The sequence below is a fragment of the Lynx rufus genome, unplaced genomic scaffold (genome assembly GCF_022079265.1).
Source record: "Lynx rufus isolate CCGP_SWC_20201006 ecotype Redwood Valley unplaced genomic scaffold, mLynRuf1.p SCAF_4, whole genome shotgun sequence".
Classification (NCBI taxonomy): Eukaryota; Metazoa; Chordata; class Mammalia; order Carnivora; family Felidae; genus Lynx; species Lynx rufus.
This window is the reverse complement of record NW_025814856.1, coordinates 106,368,093-106,383,221: the sequence shown is the minus strand read 5'-3', so window position 1 is coordinate 106,383,221 and position 15,129 is coordinate 106,368,093. Positions and strand designations below refer to the sequence as shown.

At 39.3% G+C, this 15,129-nt stretch overlaps 1 protein-coding gene across 1 annotated transcript in view; it reads right to left on the bottom strand.

Moving 5' to 3' along the window:
- Positions 1–881: 881 nt before the first annotated feature.
- The window catches only part of SCIN (scinderin), an 80,180-nt gene continuing 65,932 nt past the window's right edge, over positions 882–15,129 (bottom strand). The window contains exons 12-16 of the mRNA XM_047095754.1: positions 8,748–8,925; positions 8,369–8,490; positions 4,364–4,441; positions 2,333–2,393; positions 882–1,699 (exon numbers count right to left, since the gene is read on the bottom strand). Coding sequence (XP_046951710.1) covers positions 1,572–1,699; positions 2,333–2,393; positions 4,364–4,441; positions 8,369–8,490; positions 8,748–8,925 — 567 coding nt within the window. The 3' untranslated portion in view covers positions 882–1,571. The remainder of the gene's footprint in view (positions 1,700–2,332; positions 2,394–4,363; positions 4,442–8,368; positions 8,491–8,747; positions 8,926–15,129) is intronic.

Here is a 15,129-nt window from a genome sequence, read left to right as displayed (position 1 = left end):
GCTTCTGCTCCTCAATGAGCCACCTTCTGGCCCACTTCCAAAGTTGGCTTCTACTTTATTGGAGCTCCACCTTCTACCCCAACTCCTTTTTTGGGGGTCTGTTAAATGATTTAAACAAGGAGGCCATTAGACTGATGTGGCTCTAATGCTGTGGAGACCTATGTAAGCAAACCCAAATTCAAGCCTGTAAATGCCTCAAGGTTACAAAATCAAAACCTGAGGACAACCAATCACAAACAGCCAACTGGACTTTAAGCCTAACCAGTCAGTAATATCCTTACTTTGCTTTACTCTTTGCTTTACTCTTTCTCTATAAAAGTCTCTCCCTGAGTTCCTTCTGGTAGAGTGCTCCTAACTGCTTCTAGTCTGGCACTGCCCAATCTGGATGGATTTTTTGCTCAAATAAACTCTTGAAATGTTTAATATGCCTCAATTTATCTTTTAACAGGGCCCAGGTTTCAGATGCACAATATATTTAAAATCTTTTTTAATTATGTAACTTTAGAAAGGTTGTTTAATTTTGACCACTTAATGAGGATGAATAAGAAATATTAAATTTGAGGAGTGCCTGGGTGGCTGAGTCAGTTAAGTGTCTGACTTCGGTTTAGGTCATAATCTCATGATTTGTGAATTTGAGCCCCGTGTTGGGCTCTGTGCAGACAGCTCAGAGCGTGGAGCCTGCTTTGGATTCTGTGTCCCGCTCTCTCTCTGCCCCTCCCTGCTTTGTCTCTCTCTCTCTCAAAAATAAATAAACATTAAAAATTTTTTTTAAGAGAAAGATTAATTTGTATTTATTTGTGAATAAAAGTATTTAACCTTAAAACTAATTGTGTAATTAATTTACATGTCATATTTGAATAAAATGTCACAACAAAAAACCCTTTCAAAAAGAGGTTATTTTAATGATGAAAGACAGCATGAATAAATTTTTTTGTACATAGCCTTTGTGGTATCAAACAAGCACTGTCAAGTACGTATATCTAGGTAGACTGTTTTGTCATGAAAAAGCTGTGATTTCAAAGTTTTTTAAAAAGGCAAACATGGTAAAGTTGCTCTTAGGAAATGACATTTGGGAGTTAATGGTGTCAGAGTCATATTGGCTGAAGAAGCAAAATAACAACAAACTTTTAAGCCCCCCCTTAACATCAACCTCACCACAAATATACTATCCTTTTGAACACAACACATAGGAGAATAGCCTCAAAGGCATTACGGCTACTTCTCTGGCTTATTAAAGAAAAAGTTTGGCTAATGGCTCCTGATTTATAAAATTCCCTGATAAACTCCCCTAGATTATGCACAGATTTCATATAAAAAGATATAAATCCCAGTTTCCAGCAGAGCTACTCTTGGTCCATAACAAAAATTCACTTTAGGTTATTTTAAAATACTAACATAAGAAAATTCTAGTTAAAAAGAATTTCAAACCAATATTAGGCACAAAAACAATAGCCATACGGCTAAAGTTAACTTTCTAAAGTCCAACAAACAACAAAAACCTTCCTTCCCCCAAAACAGCAATGGGACAGTTGCGCCATAATATTTGTTTGGTTTTTCCTACAAAAACCAGTTTACCACCGGTGGGAATCCCAGCCCAGGAACCAGCCCGTGAATGTGGGTGGTTCATGGCCCTGTTTTACGATGACAATTGGTGTCCTCTTGTCTCTTCCAGAAGGGTCTGTCTCAAGGTACATTTTGGCTATAAAGAAATGCAGAGACATACACATTCGGTTAGTTTTGATTAACCTAAAATAACGACGGAATGAAAAGTCTTCCAATTAAAGTAATGGATCAAATGTTCATTGCCCCAAAGTAGCCAGATACTGTTCCACATGAACAATTCCTTATTGATTTCTCTCAACTGCTATGGATTGCACATGAGCGTCTCATGACTGCCTAAAAATAAACCAAACTTTAAAGAATAATCCTTACGGCATAATTATTCTTATACTTTTCAATAATAAACAGCAGCTGTGCCTGAAAGAACAGCATTACTCAAAAGGAATTTTAAAAGATCTAGGTTATCACAGTTATAGAGGTTTCAATAGTAGTTCAGTGAATTTAAATAATAACAATAAAATATTATTTCAGTGAATTTAAATTTTTCAGCACAAATTGATGTAACCATATTCTACATTAGCTAACATAACCTATTTTTCTCATTCTGAAATTCTTCAGCTTAAAAAATTTCTATTACTCTTTATTGTGAAAGTCAAAGCTTATTAGAGTCTCCTCAGTTTGAATGTGTAGTTTTGAAAACTGTGCTGAGAAGAGCAGTCAGGGACTTAGTCATAACCATTCGGGGTAACAGCCTCCATGGGATCTCACTTACCAGACTTCAGAGATTCTGTTCTCTCGACTTCATTGGCATCTTTGCCAACCCAAATAAAAATCTGAAAAATGGAACAATAATCATATGTAGTGTTTGGGGAGTACTGATTCGGCGCAAGCCCTCAGGAAAGTGCTTCTCACACACCATTCATTTATACTCTTCACCACAAGCCCTGGAGTTAAGGATGTGGACAAGGAGGTGAAGAGAAGTTACACCACTTTCCCAGTGTTTTCCGTGTTAGGAGACACCTAAATGGAGAGCCAGCCAGTTTGACTCCAGATTTCACATCCTGATATTCCGTGTTTACATAGTATTTTCTAGTTTATAGACCTTCTCAAAACAACATATTGGCCATCTTCTGTACCCACTCCTGGAGAATGTAAGGCAGCCATTACCTCCATTTTAGTATTATCCGGGGAGGACCAGGCTTAGTTTGTTTGTGGGGACCTCAGACTCCCTTTAGGAATATTTGACTTAAGCCTATAGTTTACACCTATAAAACTGTATCCTGTAACACTTTGGTAAAAGTGCTATAATGTTTAGTATTTAAATATTGAGTTTTTTTTTTAAACTGATGTAATTATATATTCCGTACATATTCTTCTTGTCAAATGTGTAGGTTGGGAACTTCAGTGCTGAAGCATTCTCTTGAATTACCTTATACTTAAATCACTTTAGAATAACTTGTTGGCAGAGAAATGTTGGTCAAATTAGTTTTGGTTGTATTCTAATTCATACTGAAAGTACTGAAATATTTGCTTGCAGGGCACAGAACAAACCATGACATCATGGTAATATAAATGAAAAATGTGATTAAAAAAATAAAATGTAGTAAGGGAAATATTCTAAAGTATCCATGACTATAGAATTGACTACAAATGGAGAGAATTAAATTCTTCTGAATAAGGAAATGTCATTCTCATTTTAATTCTTAACACACAAAGGTGTTTTGACATGCGGTTTTAAATTTCATATCTAGAGCAACCTGGGTGGTTCAGTCGGTTAAATGTCCAACTTTGGCTCAGGTCACAATCTCGCAGTTTGTGAGTGCAAGCCCTGTGTCGGGCTCTGTGCTGTCAGCTCAAAGCCTGGAGCCTGCTTCGGATTCTGTGTCTCCCTCTCTCTCTCTGTCCCTCCCCCACTCATGCTCTGTCTCTCTCTGTCTCTCAAAACTAAATAAGCATTAACAAAAAAATTTAAAAAAATAAATTTCATATCTATAAATAAGTGATCCATTCACCTGGGGAGAATCTGTAGTTAGGTGCCAAATTCAAATATGATTATTTCTAGACCAAGAAGCTAAGGTGTGAAATAAACAAATGGCTTTAGCAATTAAGAACAGATCTGAACGTAACAATTAGCAGGGTTCACTCTAAGACTAGGCCTAATTCAGATGCGGGTTTCATAATTGCTGTATACACTTTAATTCCTAATATATTTATTTTTCCCTTTCACTATTTAATCAGTTTACATAAAGGTTTAAAAAAAAACCCACAAAACCCAACTCTCAGATATGGCATGCCAAATCCCCATTCGTTGTCTCCCAAAAAAGATATATATAACAATAATGTATTTTACTGTGTAGATTCAAAACTATCCTGCATCTGTTTCTTCCCCAGGGGAAAGGTCCCCTATGACTTCATGTCAGATTTCAAGAAAACTTCTGAATCTCTCAGTCTTCCTCTTGGCATTGCACCTCCATGGCATTGTACCCACTAATGCATTTATTAGTTAAATGAAGAGATGAATGCATGAATAAGTTAGGAGTGAAATGAAAAATAGTAGTGGGTTTTTTTTTTCTTTTCCTAAAACTATACAGCCACAGATGGTAGCCATAGAATTATTTCCACATTAGGAAATAAATTTGCTACAAGCACCAGTTTTACCTTTTGCCAGACTGTGTTGGGTCTTTTTCAAACACAGCCTAAATCCATAGGTCCATTTATTATTAGACTTGCCATTTTTCAAAGCTGGTTTTGTGAGTTCCCAGCTATAAGCACACTCTCTTCTTACCATCAAATATAGTTTTACCTGTTCCCAAGCATCCAGTAACATGACATCATCTTCTGCCAAATCATCCTGGGTAAACTCTCCTGGAACTTCTTCAATCTGAAATGTATGAAGAAACTTTATGATCCAACAGTAGAGCAGTAATTTTTCTAATATATAGGATATGAATGTATTGTATTCTTTTGGAGCACCACAAAAATAAAGTTTGCTAGTTAGTTTTTTTTGTTTTTTGGGGTAATAAAGATTATTTTTTTAATTTTTATTTTTTAATATGAAATTTATTGTCAAATTGGTTTCTATACAACACCCAGTGCTCATCCCAACAGGTGCCCTCCTCAATGCCCATCACCCACCCTCCCCTCCTTCCACCCCCCATCAACCTCAGTTTATTCTCAGTTTTTAAGAGTCTCTTATGGTTTGCCTCCCTCCCTCTTTAACTTTTTTCCCCCTTCTCCTCCCCCATGGTCTTCTGTTAAGTTTCTCAGGATCCACATAAGAGTGAAAACATATGGTATCTGTTTTTTCTGCATGACTTATTTCACTTAGCATAACACTCTCCAGTTCCATCCACATTGCTACAAAAGGCCATATTTCATTCTTTCTCATGGCCACGTACTATTCCATTGTGTTTATAAACCAAAATTCTTTATCCATTCATCAGTTGATGGACACTTAGGCTCTTTCCATAATTTGGCTATTGTTGAAAGTGCTGCTATAAACATTGGGGTGCAAGTGCCCCTATGCATCAGCACTCCTGTATCCCTTGGGTAAATTCCTAGCAGTGCTATTGGTGGGTCATAGGGTAGATCTATTTTTAATTTTTTGAGGAACCTCCACTCTGTTTTCCAGAGTGGCTGCACCAGTTTGCATTCCCACCAACAGTGCAAGAGGGTTCCCGTTTCTCCACATCCTCTCCAGCATCTATAGTCTCCTGATTTGTTCATTTTAGCCACTCTGGCATGATGTGACGTGGGTAATAAAGATTTAAAAAATTGTTTATCTGTTTAGTCATATATCACAAACTGATGGAATCTTGTCTGGGAAGCACAGTACTTAATATCAACACTGCACCTGAATTTCCTAGGTAGGCTACAAACAGTCTGACCACAGCTCTATGACAAGCTCTATGACAGTCCTTGTGACAAGCTGCTTCACGGATTTCTGTCACCTTTGTAGTCCCTAAAGGTATTTGAGTTTATGGTCTAAGTATTAAGCTGTCTTTTATATTGTAGGCCAAGATTATTTTAATAAGATCAGTAGGTCTGGTCATTTTTTAAGTTGACAATTTTTGACAAGATGATACGACATAATATTCTGTAAGCAAAGTTTTATCATTATTATTTTAAATGTGTTAAATTCTGTTCTCTATAGTTAACATCAAAGGATACTCGGGAGGGTTAGTTTAACGCACCCACTACCAGTGGGCAGGTATTAATCTGAAGTTCACAAAGTTTAAAGGATTCTGGATAAAGAACTCTCCTGATATTTAGGAAGGTGTGGTAGATTGGACTCTAGTCCCTCTGCTGTGTGACTTTGTGGTACAGTCCAGTAAGTGGAGGTAACCTTGTCTTTGGCCAAGTCAATTAGTAAATTTGACTCATCAAGGGCCCTCTTGTACTCCTGGGCTGAGTCATGGGAAAAACAGGCATCAATGGAACCACAGCCCAAAGGAGAATCTCCCAGCTGGGCCCAGCCTAAGTAAAGCTGGCCCCAGGCAACCTGGAGCTCTCTGAGCAGAATACACACTTGTCGTAATCTGATGAGATTCTGGACTGTCATATAAAAAACAAACAAACAAAAACTATTTACCAAAAGCAAAAAGTTAGTTTATATTGTTCTTACAGAATTTTTACCAACCACATAATGATTTATAAAAGCAAAAACCTAAAATATCATTTACTCCATGTCAGGCACTATTCTAATCCTTTATATGCAAGAACTGATTTAATATTCACAACAACACTATATAGTAGATACTAGGATTATCCCCATTTTATAGATGAGAAAACTACAGCACAGAGAAGGTAAATAACTAGCCTAAGGTCACACAGCCAGTAAGTAAGTGATACTGTACCTGCAGACTGGTTCTAAAACTTGTGCTTTTAAGCAACATGCTCTGCTATTTTATGCAAATCTAGTCTAAAGCCAGCTTTCAGCTTGTGATGATAAGATCAAAAACTTGTTAGTGACACTACTTTTCCTTAAATTGTGAAGAGAATAGCCAGAGTTCCAAAAATCAAACAAGAAAATGAGTAGGTGTAGAGAAAAAGTGTATTTCCTTTAAATATGTTCATGACAAAAAAAAACCCACAAAAACTAATAGATTTTTTCAAGACTGACTGAGAACAAAGCCTAGATATTATTTTTGTAAAATATATCTTCATTTAATTTTAGCAATGTGAGCATGTTAATTTTAGCTATGTGAGCAAACCATACTAAGAAATTATAGAAGGATTAGTTGAATAAGAAGTTAGTTGGATGCCACATAAAATTAACAGTCAAAAGAGTAAAATAGATTTTTTTCTAACAAGTTTCTAAAATACAGGGATTTCCTAGAAAGTAGGTGAGCAACTATGGTGCCCAACAGCCAAATATTTATCAAAACTCTAATTTTAATTTAAACCTTTAATATTTAGGTCAAATCACTTCACTGTTTCAAGTGAACATGAGCAGTTTCTTCTTCAAAGCACTCTTTCAATAATTTTTTTAATGTCTATTTATTTTTGAGAGAGAGAGAGAGAGAGAGAGAGAGAACAAGAGGGGGAGGGGCAGAGAGTAGGAAACATAGAATCCGAAGCAGGCTCTAGGTTCTGACTTGTCAGCACAGAGCCTGATGTGGGGCTCAAATTCGTGAACTGTGAGATATGACTGGAGGATAAGTCAGACACTTAACCAACTGAGCCACCCAGGCGCCCCAAAACATTTTATTTCTAGCAAGCAATGTACCTGGGAAAAGACTTAGGCAATTTTCATGTGTGTGTGTGTGTGTGTGTGTGTATTGAAAAACAAAGCTTGTATTCACCAGGACATGGTGACCAAACCTTGAGATCAAATTTTATATAGGAAAGAAGTTTGTCCTTTAAATAAAAAATTTACACGAAGCCCTCACATGTCAAACAGAGAAAACCAAATTTTTATGGTTGGAATGAGATGAGGGGCTGCACTCCAAAATATTTTGGAGCCCAGTATAAAATCAGTCTTGTACACAAATACTTTTACTTTGAAACATCTGGAACTTAAAGCCTGTGAATGAAATAAAACATTTTTGCTGATTTCAGTTAATTTGCAGGTGCATGTATAGCTTTCTCTGATTCTGCTCAATGATCATAATATTTCCATAATATTTTTATTCAGTCAATGTGGTGAAACTTTTAATCCCTGGGAAATTGAAGTGCAAAACTGACATAGTCTGATCACAAACCACTATGGTTTCCCACAGAAAGTATCAAATTATTAAATTAGTAAATCCAACCATATGCATATTCGTATCACAACAACCTCATGTTGACACAGGTGCAAAGCAGCTGATATTTTTATGAGCAGTTTGATTTATATAGTACTTTACAGTATTCCTATGCTTTCACATCCATTACATCATTGACTCTTTTTTTTAAGAATGTTTATTTAATAATTTTGAGAGAGAGTGTGTGTGCATGCATGCACATGGGGTAGGGGCAGAGAGAGAGACAGACAGAGACAGAGAGGGAGAGTGAGAATTCCACGCAGGCTCTGCACTGTCAGCGCAGAGCCCAACATGGGGCTCTTTCTCACAAACCATGAGATCGTGACCTGAGCCGAAATCAAGAGTCGGAGGCTTAGCCAACTGAGCCACTCCAATGCCCCACATCACTGACTCATTGACTCTTAAAGCGACCCCGCATAGAGCTAAGATTATCACCTGTTTGCAGACAAGCAAGCTAAAACTGAGAATCAGAGCACTAACATGGCTAAAAAGTGTCAGAGCCACACCAGAATGCCTCTCCCAAGGTCGTTCAGTTCTACTCCCATGTTCTGCAAGACACTCACAATGAATCTTCCAGTTTTGTTAGAGCAGCCATAAAGCCGAGGTGGATGGTCTTCTGCCTGGGTTTCTAGCAGTGGAGAAGTCTGGTAGCCTTTTTTCCCTCCAAGGGAATTCCAAAACTCCTCTGTGAAAAATACAATGAGTTACTGAATGCTTTTCCAGGAGCATGGAGTTGGTATTGCTTTACATTAACCTTGACTTTAATGTTAAGAAATTACTTAAATATGACAGGTACCATCACCCACTTTTGCAACTAATGGAAGGATTTTTAATGCCCTGTAACCATTACAAAGGCCCTATTTATCAAAATAAATAAATACATGATTAGCAATGATACCAAATAGAAATGCTGGCTGCTGTCCTTCTCCCCACAGTACACACCTGGTTCCCTGCCTTCCCGAATCCTTGTGGTTCTGCATTTGAGGACACTCACTACATACTCTGCTCCTTTCTCCTCCTCCTGGCTAGCACCTCTTCCTATCCAGATGTAGCCATTGTTTTGCCGCAGTTTCAAGACAAAAACATCATTGGAATTCAAGGAATGTGCATCAACATCTACCTAGAGTATAAAGAAAAATAACACAGTGGTTCAAATTCATTGCTGTTCCTTCAATAAACATGCCTGAGAAGCTGTGACAGGGACAAACCATCCTTTGCCTTTTGTCATGATCCCAGGGTGGCACTAGGACACCACTACGGTATTAGAAACATTGGGGGCAGCTGGGTGGCTTAGTCGCTTAAGGGTCCCATTTTTGGTTTCCACTCAGGTCATGATCTCACGGTTTGTGAGATCAAGCCCCATGTTGGGCTCTGTGCTGACAGTGAAGAGCCTGCCTGGGATTCTCTCTCTCTCTCTCTCTCTCTGTCTCTCTCTCTCTCTCCCTTTCTCTTTCCCCCTCTCCTGCTAGAGCTCTCTGTCTGCTTCAAAATAAATAAACACTTTTTTAAAAAAAGAAACATTAGTAGCACTTTTCTCTGTGTCCCTTTAGAATGCTTATCTGCCCCCAGACAAGCATAGGGCTCTACAAATAAAATTACCCAAATGTAAGTGATAAGTAACAAAAATGATATTCAAAGAAATCATAAGAACAAGTATAGGCTATAAATGATGGTGGAAAGTGGGTGTAATGTACACAAATGACACACATAAAGCAAAAGATGTTCAGTTTTTCTTTCCCCAACTTAAAGGGGTTTTTCAAATAATCAAAAGGAAACCTTTCCAAAGCAGTCTACAGACTTAATGCAATCCCTATGAAAATACCGACAGCATTTTTCACAGAACTAAAACAGACAATCCTAAAGTTTGTATGGAACCACAAAAGACGCTGAAGAGCCAAAGCAATCTTGGAAAAGAAAAACAAAACTAGAGATATCACAATTCCAGACTTCAAGTTATATCACAAAGCTGTAGCAATCAAAACAGTATGGTACTGGCACATAAATAGACACCTAGATCAACTAACATGGAAAACCCAGAAATGAACCCACAATTATATGGTCACTTAATCTTTGAGAAAGGAGGCAAGAATATGCAATGGGAAAAAGACAGTCTCTTCAACAAATGGTGTTGGGAAAACTGGACAGCAACATGCAAATGATACAAAATAGAAGATGCAGAAATGCATCGAGAATGCAAAATAATGAAACTGGACCACTTTCTTACACCATACACAAAAATTAACTCAAAATGGTTTAAGGATCCAAATGTAAGACCTGAAACTATACAAATCCCAGAAGAGAGCATAGGCAGTCATTTCTCTGACATTGGCAACAGCAACATCTTTCTACATATGTCTCTGAGGCAAGGGAAACAAAAGCAAAACTATTGGCACTACATCTTTTTTTTTTTTTTTTTTAAATTTTTTTTTTTCAACGTTTATTTATTTTTGGGACAGAGAGAGACAGAGCATGAACGGGAGAGGGGCAGAGAGAGAGGGAGACACAGAATCGGAAACAGGCTCCAGGCTCTGAGCCATCAGCCCAGAGCCTGACGCGGGGCTCGAACTCCCGGACCGCGAGATCGTGACCTGGCTGAAGTCGGACGCTTAACCGACTGCGCCACCCAGGCGCCCCTGGCACTACATCAAAATAAAAACTTCTGCACAGCAGAGGACATGACCAACAAAATTAAGACAGCCGACTGAATGGGAGAAGATATTTGCAAGTGACATATCCAATAAAGAGTTAGTATCAAAAATACATAAAGAACTTATATAACCCAACACCAAAAAATACAAATAATCCAATTAAAAATGAGCAGAAGACATGAACAGACATTTTTCCAAAGAAGACATTTAGGTGGCCAACAGACACATGAAGGAATGCTCCACATCACTCATTATCAGGGAAATGCAAATCAAAACCACGATGAGGTATCACCTCACACCTATAAGAATGGCTAATATCAACAGCACAAGAAAGAACAAATAGTGGCAAGGATGTGGAGAAAGGGGAACCCTCCTGCACTGTTGGTGGGAATGCAAACTGGTGCAGCCACTGTGTAGACAGTATGGAGGTTCTTCAAAAACCTAAAAATAGAACTACACTATGATCCAGTAATTGTACTATTGGGTATTCACCCGAAGAACATGAGAAACACAAATTCAAAAGGATATATACATGCCTATATTTACTGAGGCAGCATTTACAATGGCCAGATTATGGAAGCAGCCCAAGTGTCCATCAATAGATGAATGGATAATAAAGAAGTGACTGTGTGTGTGTGTGTGTGTGTGTGTGTGTGTGTATAAAACTTCCAGCTATATATATTACTGAGTCTAAAAAGCAACGAAATCTTGTCATTTGCAACAACATAGATGGAGCTACAGAGTATAATACTAAGTGAAATAAGCCAGTGAGAGAAAGACATACACCATATAATTCCATTCATAAGTGGATTAAAACAAATGAACAAAGGGAAAAAAGAGACAAACCAAAAAAAACAGACCTTTAACTACAGAGGACAAACTGATTATCACCAGAGGGAAGAGGGGAAGGATGGATAAAATATATAAAGGATATGAAGAGTACACTTATCTTGATGAGCCCTGAGTAATGTATGGAACTGGTGAATCACTATATTGTATACCTGGAATTAATATAACACTGTATGTTAATCATACTGAAATAAAAAAAAACAAACACCAAAAACTTACAAAGGACACCTAGGAATCATAAAATCAGAACTGGAGTCCAATGTTGGCAAAGAGATAACAATGCAAATTCACTAAAAGGTTTTCCAGGCTCAGATAAATCATAAGTCAAATTATAAAAGACTATAGCAGATTAAAAACACAGCACTGACATGCCCCTTCCTTTCAACCACAAAGCCATGGCCACTCTCAGGGACTGGCCAGGTGAGCACAGTTGTGCTCCCTATGGCCACAGAGGAGTGAGAAGGACCCAGACGGGCCCAGACTCTCACCTGAGGGTGAGGCTGGACGTGGAACCTCGGGGCAGGGCAAGCATGTGCAGTGTCGGGCCTGCTAGTGAGCCCAAGGGTCCCAGGATGGGTGTTTTCCTGCCTATGACCTTGTGATTCTGGGACTCTGTGTCAGACTCTGTGAGAACCTGTCTGACCGCATGACTGTGTCACTGACAGTATGACTTCCTGCACAACTGTGGGGCTCAATGTGATGAAGAAGAACCAGTGAGAAAGACTGAGATGGAACAACCATGAGAGAGGAAGAACACCCAAGTGTGGTGTTCTCAAGGCCAAGTGCAGAGAGCGTTTCAAGAAGGAGGTGATGCTCAGCTGCCAAATGCTGGCACCTGGCCAACTGGGTTGAAGTGCCATCAACTAACATGGAGAGCTGGATTTCACCAGGTTTGCCAGGGCCCTATCCCCAGAGAGCGCCCCAGAGGAGGAAGGAATCATTGGAAGTTCTGTTTTTTATTTGTTTTTTAATTAAAATATAGTTGACACACAATCTGTTGGAAATGTTAAAGATGTGTTCCAGGGGTTGGTAACATTCAGGGAAGTGGTTATCATCCTTTTTCAGTAGGAACAAGGTCTCTTGGACCAACAGTCAAAGGAATCTATCAGATGTGATGATGGAGATTGATAGGAATCAGGACTTCCAATTTCTCATCCAAATGTCTCTTTATTGGTACAGAAGAAAGAGGTTGGATGACAGACAGGGGGCAACAGGCCCACACAGGGGCTAGTGTGACATCAGAGAGGTAGTTCCAAAATAGAACATTATAAAGCATTAGCGTCCCAGGAGATGAAAACAGAAAGCCTCACAAACATGGTTTTGACTAGCACATTTCAGAGAGCCTAGGAATGTGAAGGCCAGTTTCAGAGGCTGAAAGGACACAAAGGAACCACATCACAGGGAGCTTGCATGTCTCATAAAGATGTGCAAGGAAGAGACCAGGAATGCAAGGATTCTTGTCAACTCTTCTATCTGACATCAGCTGAGTGTACCTATAGATGAGAGCTTAATGGTTAATTAGATAGATTAAAAAAAATAATAATTAGTCATCATTGAACACATCAGATCCCGTGTACAGAATGTTCTGGATGAGATCAGTGTACATGATAGCATTTAAATGATATGACTGAATGCGATCGTCATGGAGAGGGCCAAGACTGAGCCTTAGGGGGCTTGGAGGACACACAGCAGAGGAGAAGCAGAAACTGGTTTAGTATGAGAAGTGGAACAAAAACACTCTTTAGAAGTTTGGAAGAAATCTTGTAAGTGGCTTCAGAGGCCTGGTGAAAAAAATAAAATAAAAATAATAGTGTTTCAAGAAGCCAGGGAAGGGCAACTGTTGCAAAGGCTAATGGAAGGTTAAGTAAAGGGGTCCGAAAAGATGGTGAATGGGGGGCACTGGCAACTGGCAACTGTTGCACTGGCAACAGCATAGGCGTGGTGGGAATGGATGCCTGAGGAGAACGGCTTTACAGAGAAGAGGCTTACACGTGTACGGATAGGGAGTGAGCGAGGGCAATGCTTTTGAGGATCTGTGCTCTTAAGGAGGACAGAGAAAGGATACGGTAGCTGGCAGGATCGGGGTCAAAAGATAGTTTTTAAAGGAAGATGGGAGTGTTTTGAAGGTATGCTTGTATTGTGAAGTAAATAATCCAGAAGAGAAGAATACACCGATGACAGAGAAGAGAAAGGAGATTACTGCCAGCCATAATGATGAATGGGAAGTGAGATAAGAACACGGGACAGAGTGGAATCCAAGGAAGCCCGTAGGAAGGCAAGAGGGTGGGAGGTTCTGGACAGAAGCTGGTGGTGACAGGTGGTAAGAATTCAGCCTTAGGACAGAAGTCACATTTTGTTTGTTTATGTAATAAACATGTATTAATTTATTTACCAATATATTACTTTTTACAAACATTAATTTGCATTGTTAATTTATGGATATGGGTATATCAATATCAATTTATAAAATAATTTAGTATTTATATATAAGTAACTGTTATAAAATATCTATGAATTGTTAAATATAAATAAACAAATGTATTCCACAAAACAGGCAAGAAGGAGAATATATATGAACAGATGCAGGCACAATGGTGAACTTGGGGAGTAGATAAGTGACTCTTGTGTGATTACGTTTATGTTCTCTGAAACTCTGACTCAGTTCTCAAAGGAGAGATCTGGAAAGTGGAGGATATGAAGGGTGTGATGGATGGAGGGGGTGCACGGATTCAGGTTTGAGATTGCTGGGATATGCATCCTAGAGTAAAGGGGCCAAATGACAGCAGATGGTTGTCAGAGATTAGATGTCTGAAACAGATTTCTGAGGTGCTAAAGTGATTGTCAATGGCAAGGTTTAGTACAGGACCACATGAGTGTGAGATAAAAGGGGTCAACAATAAGACTGTTGGATGAGAGAAGCCAGAGTGATGGACATAGTCCAACAATGGCTGAAACCACCAAAGAATAAGAGGGGAAGGACTGGCAGCTCCATGGACAACAGCACAAGGAAGCTGAGGGAGGGAGAGTCTGATAAGAGGGACAAAAGTCAAACAGCCAAGGCTGAGCAAGGAGGATACTCCAGCCGCCCCCATGTCTGGTAAGAGGGCACTGGGGAAAAACACCTGCCACTTAAGAGGGCTGTATGGGCAATGTCCTCAGAGGACAGCCATAGTGCAAAAAGGGGGAGGGTGATATAGGGAACAGATTGTAATGGGGGGATGCTATGACCCACCTAGCTTCAACGGCTCAGCTGAATGGTTTGTGTGAAGGGGAAGGGTTCGCAGGTGGGTCCAGGTGTGGGGAGTACAGAATGTGCAGGGCAGTTTAGGGCTGACTGGGGAGACTTGGATTTCAATGGTGACTGAAGGGTCTGGATGATGAAAAGTGATGAAAACACCAGCCATGTAAACACCCATGCCTGCCAGCCTTGTCCATACCTGGAGGTCTTCTTGTCTTATGACCTGTGATATGGGGTTTGATTTCTTTCACAGTTGCTGTCAGAGACAGCTTATGTGGCTCGTTGAGTTATGGTTCTGGCCCCATGTGTGATGAAGCTTACCTTCCACAGCTGTTACACCTACACAAACACGGGCTCTCCCTCTTGGATTTCCCCACTATGACCACCTGGCCATTACATGCCATCCATCTTCCTCCAGGCCTTTCAAGACAAAGTTGCAGCTTCCTCGGGCCTTTGACCGTTTGATTTGTTACATTACTCTTAAAATGTATTTGTTTTGGTGAAAAGTGTGACAGGCCTGATATCTGGAGCTAACTTGGTTCTCCTGCTTTTAGCAATTTGTTATTGTGAACAATGGATTAACTATCGA